We start from the raw sequence: 12,149 nt of genomic DNA on the forward strand, positions 1-12,149 counted from the left end.
GAATATTATACAATAGGTAAATCGCACTTGCTTTGCACATCCAGTCTAAACTCCTGACTGAGTGTGCCAGTACACAGATGCCATTGTTTAGTTGAGGTTTCTTAGCAACCAAAGCAACACAAACACTGACTACCAGAAGTTTGGAGCTGCACCCTATTTTCAGAGGTAAAGTGGTCCTTCAATCTTATTTTCTCAAAATGTGTTTACCTGATGCATTTCTTTCCAATCAGACACAAAACACACATTACTTGTTCTTGAAGTTTAGTTAATGAAGTCAGAGTTGTGTGCACCAGGGTAGTTGATAGGTTCTCAGGTGTTTAGTTTTTAGCAACTTTGAAGCAAAAAACTACTACTATAATAAGGTTTTGGTGTTTCTGTCACATCATATCAAAAGAGCTTTTCACTTCTTCTTTCTCCTTCTGATTTAGACAAAACTACCATTCATCACTCAGATATGTTGACAGCACCAGACTCCCAGGGAACGACAGGAGAAAGGAGCCACAATCAAATAAATCAAGACCCATTCAACACTGAATTTACCAAGACACTGACAAAAAGCAGCCCACACTTTGGGGCCTTGAGTCACCACTCATTCTTCTCCCGGCACAACCCTCATCCACACCAGGTGACACATATTCAAGGTAGGCAGAACAAGGTCTCTAAACTAACTCCTTTCCTTTCCTTTCCTTTCCTTTCCTTTCCTTTCCTTTCCTTTCCTTTCCTTTCCTTTCCTTTCCTTTCCTTTCCTCTAAACAACTTTCAAATAATTATACGCATTTTTTAGAGCTGTGTTTAATTGTTACCACTCATTATCATGATCATTACTGGATGGAGAAATGAGCAATTATTGATCACCATAATTGACTCTCTATTCAACACAAGTTAAAAGACAGATTATTTCTGACACCTGCCTGTGTTTCCATTCAGAGGGAACTGTAGAGAATTTTCACCTGACTCTGCAGTCTCCCTGAGCTCTTAGCACTTTAGCATCTATTGATTGATTATTGATTTCATATTGAGTAATTGGTTTGGTTAACAACCAAAAATGCACTTTATAGTTTCTTTCGTAGATCAGCATCGACTGAAAGTTTAATAAACAAGCTTAGAAACAGCAACTGATTCAAGCTGAACCTTGACTTCCTTCTTAGTTCAGAGAGGTTTGGAACATGATTTAAATTTCTATTTATTGTCATTATTTTCATCATTTTTGATTCATTAAAAAATAAAGAAAGAAGCACAAAAACAAATCTCACATAAAAAAGTAAAAATGAAACACTAATGTTTTGTGGACATGTTTATATCAAGATATCATTTGCAGATTGTTTTAATCATGAAAAAAAGTACCTTTTGTCCTGTTTTGGCTCAGGCTTGCTGATTTTCAGTCTATTCTACTAAACAAAACAGCAGTGTTTTGAGCTAAATGCTAACATGGCCTGCATGTAAATACTAAAAACAAAGCACAGCTGAAGCTGACGGCAGGATAATTAGTTTTGCAACAATGGTCAAAAACCTCAAAAAATAGAGAACAGTCAATTTGCCCCAATGGCTTTGTAAGATGAAAGTAAATCAGTTGCATAAAACGCTTAACAGCTGAAAAATACATAAAATGTTGAAGTGATTTCAGGAGTGCATAGAGTGACAGACAAAACAACAACACAAACAACACACAATGGAGAAAAGACATGACGATAAGACCCACTGCAAAGTTAGCAGATGGTTTAATGGAAACTAGCTGTGATAATGTGCAGATGGAGAGGAGGAGGATAAAATGTTCAGCAGCTGGGAGAAAGTGACAGAACTGCAATGATTTAAAAGAATCTACAGCCTGATTGAGTCGTGGATAGATTATTGGATGGGAGCAGAGACATCGAGATTGAGAGTGAAGTGTTTTGGCTGCATGGGAAAATGGAATTGATGGAAAGACTAATGCAGCAAGAAAAGCTCATATTCATGAGGGAACAGATCTTCCTTATTAAACACATGTACAAGCTTCTTTTCAATAACAACCCAAAATTTCAGTCTTCTGGTGAAGCTACAGGAAAGATCAGGGATACCATGCATTGTTATATAAAAATGTTTACAATTGTATTAAAAATTGCATTGGAAATCAAGCTTTTTACCTTGTAAACATGTCTATAGTGTCGTGTATATGCTGGAAGGCAAATCATGAATTAAATTAGCAGTCGACACCATGGCTGAGCATTTCCACCCTAAAATCTCAGAATCTCTGGAAAGATTAGACTTCCAGAGTCTCATACAGAACAAACCTAAGGAACCAATCCTCAATTTCTTGGTCAAACATGTATGGATAAATTACTCCAGTATTACTACTTGCCATTATGTAGTGCAGAGTAGTTTTGTTGTGTTCAAGCTGAGTTGTGGGTGAGCTGGAGTGCTTGGGCTGCAGTGAGTGGCTATGGGTGGGTGGGTGGGTGCAAAAAAACGCAGGGATTTCATAGATTGGCACATTCTAGAAGAAGCAACAGGGTATACTTACTTCTGAGCCATTATATGCAGGGATTACTTTCTGGGAGAAAAATTCTAAATATGTAAAGTTGATGGACAGAGATGAGCTTTTAGACTTGTTAGCAGATGCTAAGACAATTCATGCTGCTTGAATAGCTTCCTATTACATTAAAAACTGTTCTGTTAATATGTTCATGTGATAATTTTGCATGTGCAGCTTATTCTGATTCCCCCAAGTAGGGTTTTCTCTTTGCAGCTGCCAAGCACTTTGAGGCTTTGCATAAAATTTCTACCACTGGAAAGTCTCACACCCACATTTTCAGGTGGTGATGATTTGAAAATCCTTTAAATAACAAGATAAATGAGACCATTAACCCTGACAGTGTCCATGCCTGAGATTAGTAATAATTCACAAGTTACATACACTTCAAATGAAATATTTCATGGCCTGCTCTTTGGGCACCTGTATTACCAATATCTTCCATGAAAGAGACGACTGCTTTATTGGTAGAAGAGTCACTTTTCTCCTTGATGTGGCCATGAAGTTGCTGCATTTAGTCTCAGCAGGGAATCTAATGGCTGTAGTTCTTCAGGGTACAGGTTTGATTGTCCCTTACTTCTCAAGTACTTCATCTTCTGTTTGCATAGTCATTACCGAGCTGCTCTCCCATCCACAGGACTCAATGGCAGGGCAATTTGCATGGTACGAGATGACTGGTGTGTCACCTCATCATTATTTCCTCATCCACTTCTCAAGAGCCACGTCCTCAGGAAATCACCCGGGCCCGCTTTTACCTTCCCACTCACTCAAAACCTCCATGCAGTCAGCGGAAACAATAACAAATCAGGTGAGGTTTAAGTGCGTACAGGGCACCTAAATTTTCTCATTACTTTTCTGAAGCTGAGCCATGAAAGAATGCAATTTAGATTTAGAATAATGAGAGTCATTTCCCATATTTATTTCACAGCACTGTTTTCAGAAGCCTGGAGGGATGAACTTAAAGAACTTGTTGCAAAAGTCAATCTGTCTTTTCGAGCACAATTGGGAAAAAATGAGGTATGTATATTGCTGTAATCCAGATAACGACACACTTTTTGCCTAGCTACTGTTTTTGCCTGAAGCTACAACCTACCTCTTTGCACTAAAATTTCAGTATAATAGTATAATATGCCCTTTTCTAGCAGTAGAGATCACCTGAAGTGGAATTTTTAATTGTAATATGGCAAAAGAAGCTTTTGGCATGCAGAAACATTGTATACAGTTTGCCCAATTCTAGCTATAAAGTGCTTGACAAAAGGAAAGAATCAAGCTGCTAGCATGGCTGTGTTCTATGTCTTATTACTTTTTTATGGCTCCTCCTAGCCCCTGTAGATATTAAACTGGATGCATGTATCGATATATTCCAGGACCAACCTGAGGATGAATTTGTGCACCAAAAGACTCAGTATTCAGCTGATACTGGGAGAATCATCCCTCCATCCAGCAAGTCTTACCTGCACAGATCTCATTCCCAGCACCTAAAGTATCCTCAACCCTTCCAGGATCAAGAACTCACGGTGACTCACAGCTCCACTCATCTTGAGTTCCTTTGTAATCGTCAAAAAGTGGCATTTTGGGGTAGTTTGGCGTTGAAATGAAGCACAGCTAAGTAATATTTTATCTCAGTAAAGAAGGGTTTTAAAGCAGATTTCCAAAGTCACAGAAATAATTCAGAGAGCAAAGCTTTTGGTCTAAAGTTACACTTGTTAAAAAATAGCCTTCGACGCAGCTTTGTCACAGAGAACCACGGGAGATTAATGAGGCGCTTGATGTAAGTTGTGAAGTTTTTGTGGATTGTGAGCTAATGCTGTGATGGTCTGCTGCTCTGGTGTCAGGTTTTGGAGCTGCTCTGTCAGATCCTGCAGACAGACTCGCTGTCCACAGTGCAGCAGTGGCTTCTGCTTGCAGGCCAAAGAGGTAAAACACGTCATTCCACATGGACAGCCAAGTTATAAATACCACCAACTCTCACTTACATTTTGAGTCTCCAGACTAATGCTTTCTATTGCAGGAGCCTTTCAAAGTCTGCTTCCACCCACAAATGGTATAATATATGACACATTACAAGCCAATGGCAGTGAATTTATATCAACTAGGCATTTCTCAGATGGTTGGCAAATGGTCAGAATGAGTTTGCTGCTCAGATCTTGCCCTACTTTACATTTAAAAAAAGACATTTCTGTACACTGGCTTTGGGTTTTACATGCTAAATATTTTTCTAATATCAATTCTTTAATGAATACTGCAATTTAATTCCTTTTTAAGTTTCTATCGGCATATAGCTTACTAAAGGTTATACATCAGATGTTTTGCAAACTGGTGTGGTTAAGGTTTTGCATTATACGGTCAAAAAAGAATCAGAATTTTTACTGTGTCACCTGCCGACTGCTGTAGAGAATCTGATGTTCACCCCAGTTATGACAGACAAGTTAATAAAACTATGGACAAATACCCATAATTACACTCTAAATGCCCTATACATATCAATTCTTAATGTTTAGTCAGTTTCATTAAATTATTTGAACATTGTATGAGTTCAAATATATAAAAACAGCATAAATTATAAAATTAGGGTTCAAAGAAGTATCACCTGCAGCTTCGTTATAAATTTGTAGTTTCCAGACTGATTTATACAGTCTGACACTGTGCACTTTTCCCACACACTCATGATTTATCAAATGGCACATTAAACATTAGTGACAATTAATTTATATCAATACAGGGGTTTGTAGGCCCACAGCATACATATTTTTGGCAGTTATTTGGTCTCGTTGAAAATGCAAAATGGATAAAAATCTGTTTTGTGGCTCAAATTTTACACTAATGCTCATTACTGTACCCTGTTCTTCAGTCTAACATGCTTAATAGCCTTCTGTTGTCAATTTATTGAATAGATTTCCTATTTAATGTTTTCTCTTCTCTACTTATTATATTGCCACATACACTTCTATATGTTATTCATGGCTCTTGATTCAGTGTCTTGCATCACTTGTGGCCATGTGCCTGAATTATACCATAAAGAAAATAATCAGACTGTTTTATTTTTTACTTTGCCTCCTGCAGACCACTGATAGTTAATAATAATAGTAAATAATAATAGATAATAGTTAATAATTTACAAAAGCATCTAGAAATACCCATAACTCCATTGTAAATGTCCTCTGCAGACGGCTGCAATCCAAACTGAAATACTCATTCTTAGATATTGTTAAAAATAGATTCTTATCAATACATATCTCTCTCAAAGTATGAAAATTGAGTAGTTGGTAGGTCGTGTCAACCACAGCCCAGAGGCAATGCTCTTAAATCCAGCAAAAGAGGGACATCTACTTTCTGCACAGCGCTGATTATTCACTACAGGGCATTTAACATGCGACTGATTGTGTGCAATACTTTTTTAGGTAATGACTGATCTTATTGACAACAGAGATCTCAGAAACTTGTCAATCAGATGTGGTACCAGTGGCATTATAGCTCATAGTAATGGATCTCTCTTATTATAATTCTTTGGCTTTTAATTCACTTGGTGAGCCACGGCCGTATAATATTGCCTTGAATCGATTAAAAAAAGCTGTGCACACTTTCTTCTTCTTCTTTTTGGTGCATCTTGTGAATATGAACCTCATCTGTGCTAATTATTGATACTGAAATATTTTTTTTAATGATGAATGCGTTTAAGGACTCCAGTTAAAAAGGTTTTCTGTTCTGTATTTAATTACTGCAACTCATAGAGCTCTCTGAGTGAACCACTGAAAGCTTATATTTTCCTGTATTACTGTGATAACTCTTCTGCTGGTGTTATGTGATTCAACACACCCTCAGAGAAGGACCTTGTGATGGGGATGCTCAGACGAGCTCTGGACGGCATCGACCTCTCAGGCCGTCGTAACCAGCGAACCTTCCAGCAGCTCCAGGCTTTTAATCCAGGTGCATTCTCCACCAGCGTACAGTCCATCATTTGACCAGCCGTGGAGAAAACCCTGGAGAACGAGGTCAGGAGCGATGACTCACATTTTCATCAGTTTTCCTCTGCTGGCAAATATTTCAAGTTTGACATCTTTAATCTTGTTTATTTTCCTCCACAGCTCATACAAAGCGAATCCGATTTCGGGCGATGACAAACCAGGTAACTCAACAACTTCCTCTGTTCCTTGGGTGTCTCAGTTTGCTGTTTATTATGAACACACATTTTTTGCTCCTTCTTTTATCACCATGATTGAGTATTTTTTTTATGCAGTTGCCTTTTATGTGCATCCTTGGATTAAGTAACATCGCTCTGTCTTATACGATACAATCAACTTTAAGTGTGACATTTTTTAGCATCAATCTTTTTGATTGAAACCAGAGGAGACCTGAGAATCAATAAAATCCTTCAGCCAGCTCCTCTTTTGAAATGTTCATTGTCTTCCCCTGTCAAATTTTCTTGATTGATTTGTCCATTGTATTTTTTTTTCTTAAAGGTGTAGACTATGCAGTTTTCACAATAATCACAAAACAGTCAGAGCAGTGGTCCTGCAGTCTTTCTCACTGCGCAATATCTGTCTGTATCGTATCTGCACCTGGATAATAATGTACAATGTAGACAAAATGCTGCCTCTTTTGCATTATACAGTATGTCATTGATTCAATGATCTGTATCTATGATAATATGTAGCTGCAGAAAAAGAGCACTTTTCTGATCTAGTGCAAGTAAGAACTAAACATTCACAAAACACCTGCTGATTGCATAATGACTTTCCATTCTTTTCAGAGTAGAGCAGGTGGCAAATGTAAAAGTGCTATCCCTATAGGAATCTGACTGGAGTGTCTCTTTGCAGAGAGGATTGGAGATGCAGAGGTCCTTGAAATCCATGCAGGACCTCAGGATCATCCTCAGGATCCTGCACTTCAGAGTGCATAAAGTCGTTTTGACTGTGCTGATAACTGCAGTATGATAATTTTGTTTATTGCTCCCATGATCACAGGTTATTCTTAGCATGTTTGCATTATACCTCGATATTTCTGTGTGCACATGCTGCTTTCATCAGAGGACTTCACCAGATTGCTTTTCATTTGCACTTCATTAACACCATATATTGTAGCTGTAATAGTGTTGCCCCATGCTGCGGATGATGTCATATTATCTATCAGCTGTCTGACGTAGTCTGGCACCATATTAGGCAGCGTTGTATGAATTGTTGCTTGATGTGAATTAAAATTTCAAATTGGATTTTTAAAAATGATTTTGTGCACCTAAACATGATCTAATCGAACTAAAAATACCAAAATCAAAGTAGAAATGCATATTGCATTATAACATTGTTGACTTTGTTTCCAGACAGAAAGGTATAAGTTGCAATGCATTTAGCAACACAGTGTCACTTAGGATGCTAAATGGTGCACCTGGAATAGCAAACCTACCTTGCTAAATGCACATAAATCTGCAGCAGGACAGATGATCTTATTTCCTTTGAAAAATATGAAGTCCAAAAATATAATTAACATGATTTTAAGTAGAGACTTCTCTTGAGAAATGTGAACTTGAATTCATGCATAAAGCATGGCACACATTAGCATAATTCTGTATGATGGAGGAACCTTTTTCCTTTCCTTACTCTGTGTCCCTTCTGTTGTGGATAAAATGCTGAATGTCTTCAGTAATGCCTGTACAGTACAGGAGCACAGCTGTGAACAGAAGTTTACATACACTCTGAAAGACAATGTAGATCATGACAGCCTTGAGTTTCCCATGACTCCTACAACTCTTAATTTTCTAGAATGGAATGACTGAAACACACGCATCACAAAAAGCAATCGGGCATTTTGGGGTTTTCACTGATATGGCTAAGTCTGCTGAGTCAAAAATATACATACAGCAATTCTAATTTTGGATTCAGTGTTCCTTTGGCCATTTTGTTTTTACCTCACTTTGTTATACTTGCAAACAACTGATTGCACAGTTGATTTTGTAATCTGAAACATCTTTGAAATGGCTCCAAGTGACTTTCCTCACTTGTTGAAGTCAAGATTTGTTGTTTCATATCTGTACTCTGCTCCTTCGACTTTGAGTCTATCAAATGGGTTGTAATTAAGTTGACTCGGGGAAGCAGCTGTAGTCAGTCATAATCACTCATGAAAATTTAAGAGGCCATGGCACTTTCAGTTGATTCCCACAGCTTTCTACATCACTAGAACTGATAATTCAAGTAGCTGTATGTATATTTTTGACCCAGCAGATTTTGTCATCGTTCCAGAAGACCTATAATATATCTTTGAATGAACCAAAATGTATGATTGTTACTTGTGACAAAGATGCATGTGTTTCAAGGTCTTTACAAGTGTATGTAAACTTTTGTTCACGATTATTTATGACACTGCAGATCAGGTTACATTCAGCCAGATATTATCAAGATTAGACCTCTTCATGTAGCTGACTCAGATTTCCCAGTCAGCACATGAATGGTCTAATTACACAATTCTACAGAACTGTACCATCACCCCAAACTGTCAAAATATAAAACACACTGACAGAAGTATACGTAGTAAATAATTACCTTGTGATAGCATGGAAAATCAGGTTTAAGATGATGACAGTCAGTTGCATATGAGAGCAAATAAGTGGAGAGACGTAACCGCAACAAAGGATGTAAAGTAAACCTAAGAGTCAGTTTCTTCTTCATATACACAGATTATGATGAGTACTGTAGTTTCTACAGTGGGAGATCAGGTAGTCAGATACTTGAGTAAATGCAGCAATACTGCAATGAAAAAAAAACATCATTACAAGTGAAGGTCTTGCATTCAGCATTCATCAATATCAACAAAATGCGCTTGAAGTATCAAAAGTATAGGCATCTATTAGGTGGATATCCAGTTTATTTAAGTGGACTATTTGCTGACACGTTAAGGTTAAAGCATATTTTTACTTTTGCAGACCTGTTATGCCACCAGCGGCTATGCAGTTAACCCTGCTGTGGTCATCTTGTACCACCACTTGTAGCTTGCTGCTTTCAGCTGCTAATGGAAAGTTAAACACAGCAAGGCTGCGCTTGGTAACTGGCTTGTTGAATATAGTCTTTTTTGTATTATGTTGGGTTCACTGCAGAAAACATCTCAGCAACAGAAAGATTAAATAGACAAAGAATGTCAAAGTAACCAGCTTCAGTGTCACACAGCTGCTTTGTGATGCAACTGGGCTCCGCCTGAGAAGGACAATGAAATCAGGTCAAAAGGCTGATAATATTTTAACTCAACTGGGAGGCATGCTTGGAATATGAATTAGTCACCCTCTTTGTGAACTGTGTGTGCTGTTCAGGGCTAATCAGGTTGAAATAATTCCATTTATGTTAATTCATTCACTTTGCAAAATATATTTTAATGTAAATTGGCCAGATACAGGTCCATTTTTCTCACCATACTGGTATCTCTGTATTCACTGTGCTGAACTTTGATAATACAGAAATTGAAGGACAGATGTCATGTCTGTTTCTTTAATCTGAAAATCAAGTATCGAGTATGCAAGCATGTGATGATCTTGATAGTCATTTGGGGGGAAAAACTATATTGCTGTCTTGATGGATCTGTACGTTTTGGAATTAACTCCAAAATCTCAAACATCCTTTTTGATTTGCATGGTTTATATATGCATTTGAAGTCAGAATGTGGAAGCCTCAAGTCTCACCTGAAAAAATATACCCTGGTATAACTGGACAGCTGCAGCAGCATGATTAAATCCACACAAAGCCCACATAAACTACATTACCGAACAGGTAAAACCTCTATCCCTCTAAGAAATGCACTGCTGCAGAGTGCAACGTTTAACTTATGTAGTCTGATGAAAATTCTCATCTCATATATATATATATATATATATATATATATATATATATATATACATATATATATACACACACACACACATATATATATATATATATATATATATATATATTTTATATATATATATATATATATATATATATATAAAAATATATATATATATATTTTTTTTTTTTATATATATATATATATATATATATATATATATATATATATATATATATATATATATATATATATATATATATATGCACATATACATACATACAGGCATACATACAGGCATACATACAGTAAATACATCTTTAATGAGAGAAGGGCTCAGTGCATCCAGAGAGGTCCTACATGGTGTGACTGCAGTTTGAGGTTAGCTGATCTGGTCAGCAGGTGAAGTTCAGCTTTTACGTCATGAAGCCTCCTCACAAGGACACCTGTTGGCTCTGGGTGATAAAAGGCAGCTGCATGCTGGTGCTCTATCAGCAACACTGCTACAAGGCAGCATTGAAAACTGAGGGCGGCACCTGGCCCTCTACCAAATACTTCACAGATATGACAGTAACGCATCTCACATGCACAAACACACACACATACACATGCCACAAAGACCTCACCAGTGTAACTCATATCACACAAAATGAGACGATGGATTGGAAATTTGTTCATCTTTTCCCCACATTCCAAACATGCACAAGTCAGACAGAGGAGATACACAAAATGCGTGAAAAGGAGGTTAGTGTGCAGCCGGGTGAGCAAATCAATGTATAAATTAAATAATAGAAACAAACAGCACAATCATAAGCTATGGAAAAATGGTACCTCACACCATGAAAAGGAGTTGAATGACTGAATGAAAAAGATGAATAGAGAATGATTCAACAAAGTCAAGCCATCATTGATGAACCTACTCATAACCGGAGCAGAATGCATAACCTGCGACCCCACACTGGAGCCGGGTATCATCCAACTAGCACTGCATGGGTTCATGGATGGCAGTACAATAACAACAGCAACACCTGTCCAGGCAAGATGTGTGCGATTGGTCATCAAAACAGGCAAAGTTACCAGCAAGTTCAGCCTCCATGTCCAGGGAGAAATCATTCCAACTATTGCCGACAACTCAGTGAAATGCTTAAGGGAAGCGGTTTGATGCATCCTTGGCTGATAGCACCATTGTCTTGGATGTGGTGAAGCAGACTGAAGAAGGGCTAAGGAAGACTGACAAGTCTGAACTTCTGGACAAATTCAAGACCTGGCTGCACCAACACAGCCTCCTCCCGAGGTTGCTGTGGCTGTTTGTATAGTGAAGTGAAAACTGATGCCAAAAATATCTGGTCAGCAAACATCGGACGATACAAGTCCTGGCAATGACCCCTTACTATGAAAAGGAGTCAGCACAGATCAATACATAAATGGATGGATGAATCAACGTATTCATGAAATTAAATCCTTGACCATTATTGAGCCCACATAGATGGGAAAACTGATGCTGAACAAGCGGATTGGTCCGTGTATATTTTGGCAATTGGATTTTCCGTTCTGAAACGGGTGTTGAAAAACAAAAAACGAGTAGTTATTTGATTTTCGTTTTAAAATACAAAAATTAAAATTGAAATACAAGGCCTTTTTCCTTTTCATGATCAAAAAGGGATATACGAAATTTTTAAAATGCTTTGATTTTCATTTTATATTTATAATAACAAAAAAGTAAAATCAGTAAGAGACAGAAACGAAAAAAGGTCCGTTTTTTCATTTTCTGAGACCGGAAGTGGTCATCAGCAAGTGTGGAGCCAAACAGAGTACAGTGCATTGACTGTATATCTTTTTT

General features: G+C 37.5%; 1 protein-coding gene across 1 annotated transcript; it reads left to right on the forward strand.

Annotated features, from left to right (window-relative positions):
- Positions 1–125: 125 nt before the first annotated feature.
- On the forward strand, positions 126–9,960 carry LOC111582661 (protein TBATA-like). The gene is made up of 9 exons (XM_055004322.1): positions 126–165; positions 429–641; positions 3,144–3,314; positions 3,435–3,523; positions 3,874–4,023; positions 4,342–4,423; positions 6,329–6,498; positions 6,592–6,632; positions 7,324–9,960. Exons 2-7 carry the CDS (start codon positions 455–457, stop codon positions 6,466–6,468), a joined length of 819 nt encoding a protein of 272 aa, XP_054860297.1. The 5' UTR covers positions 126–165; positions 429–454; the 3' UTR covers positions 6,469–6,498; positions 6,592–6,632; positions 7,324–9,960.
- Positions 9,961–12,149: the final 2,189 nt, after the last annotated feature.

Source organism: Amphiprion ocellaris, chromosome 18, assembly GCF_022539595.1.
Source record: "Amphiprion ocellaris isolate individual 3 ecotype Okinawa chromosome 18, ASM2253959v1, whole genome shotgun sequence".
In the NCBI taxonomy this organism is placed as follows: domain Eukaryota; kingdom Metazoa; phylum Chordata; class Actinopteri; family Pomacentridae; genus Amphiprion; species Amphiprion ocellaris.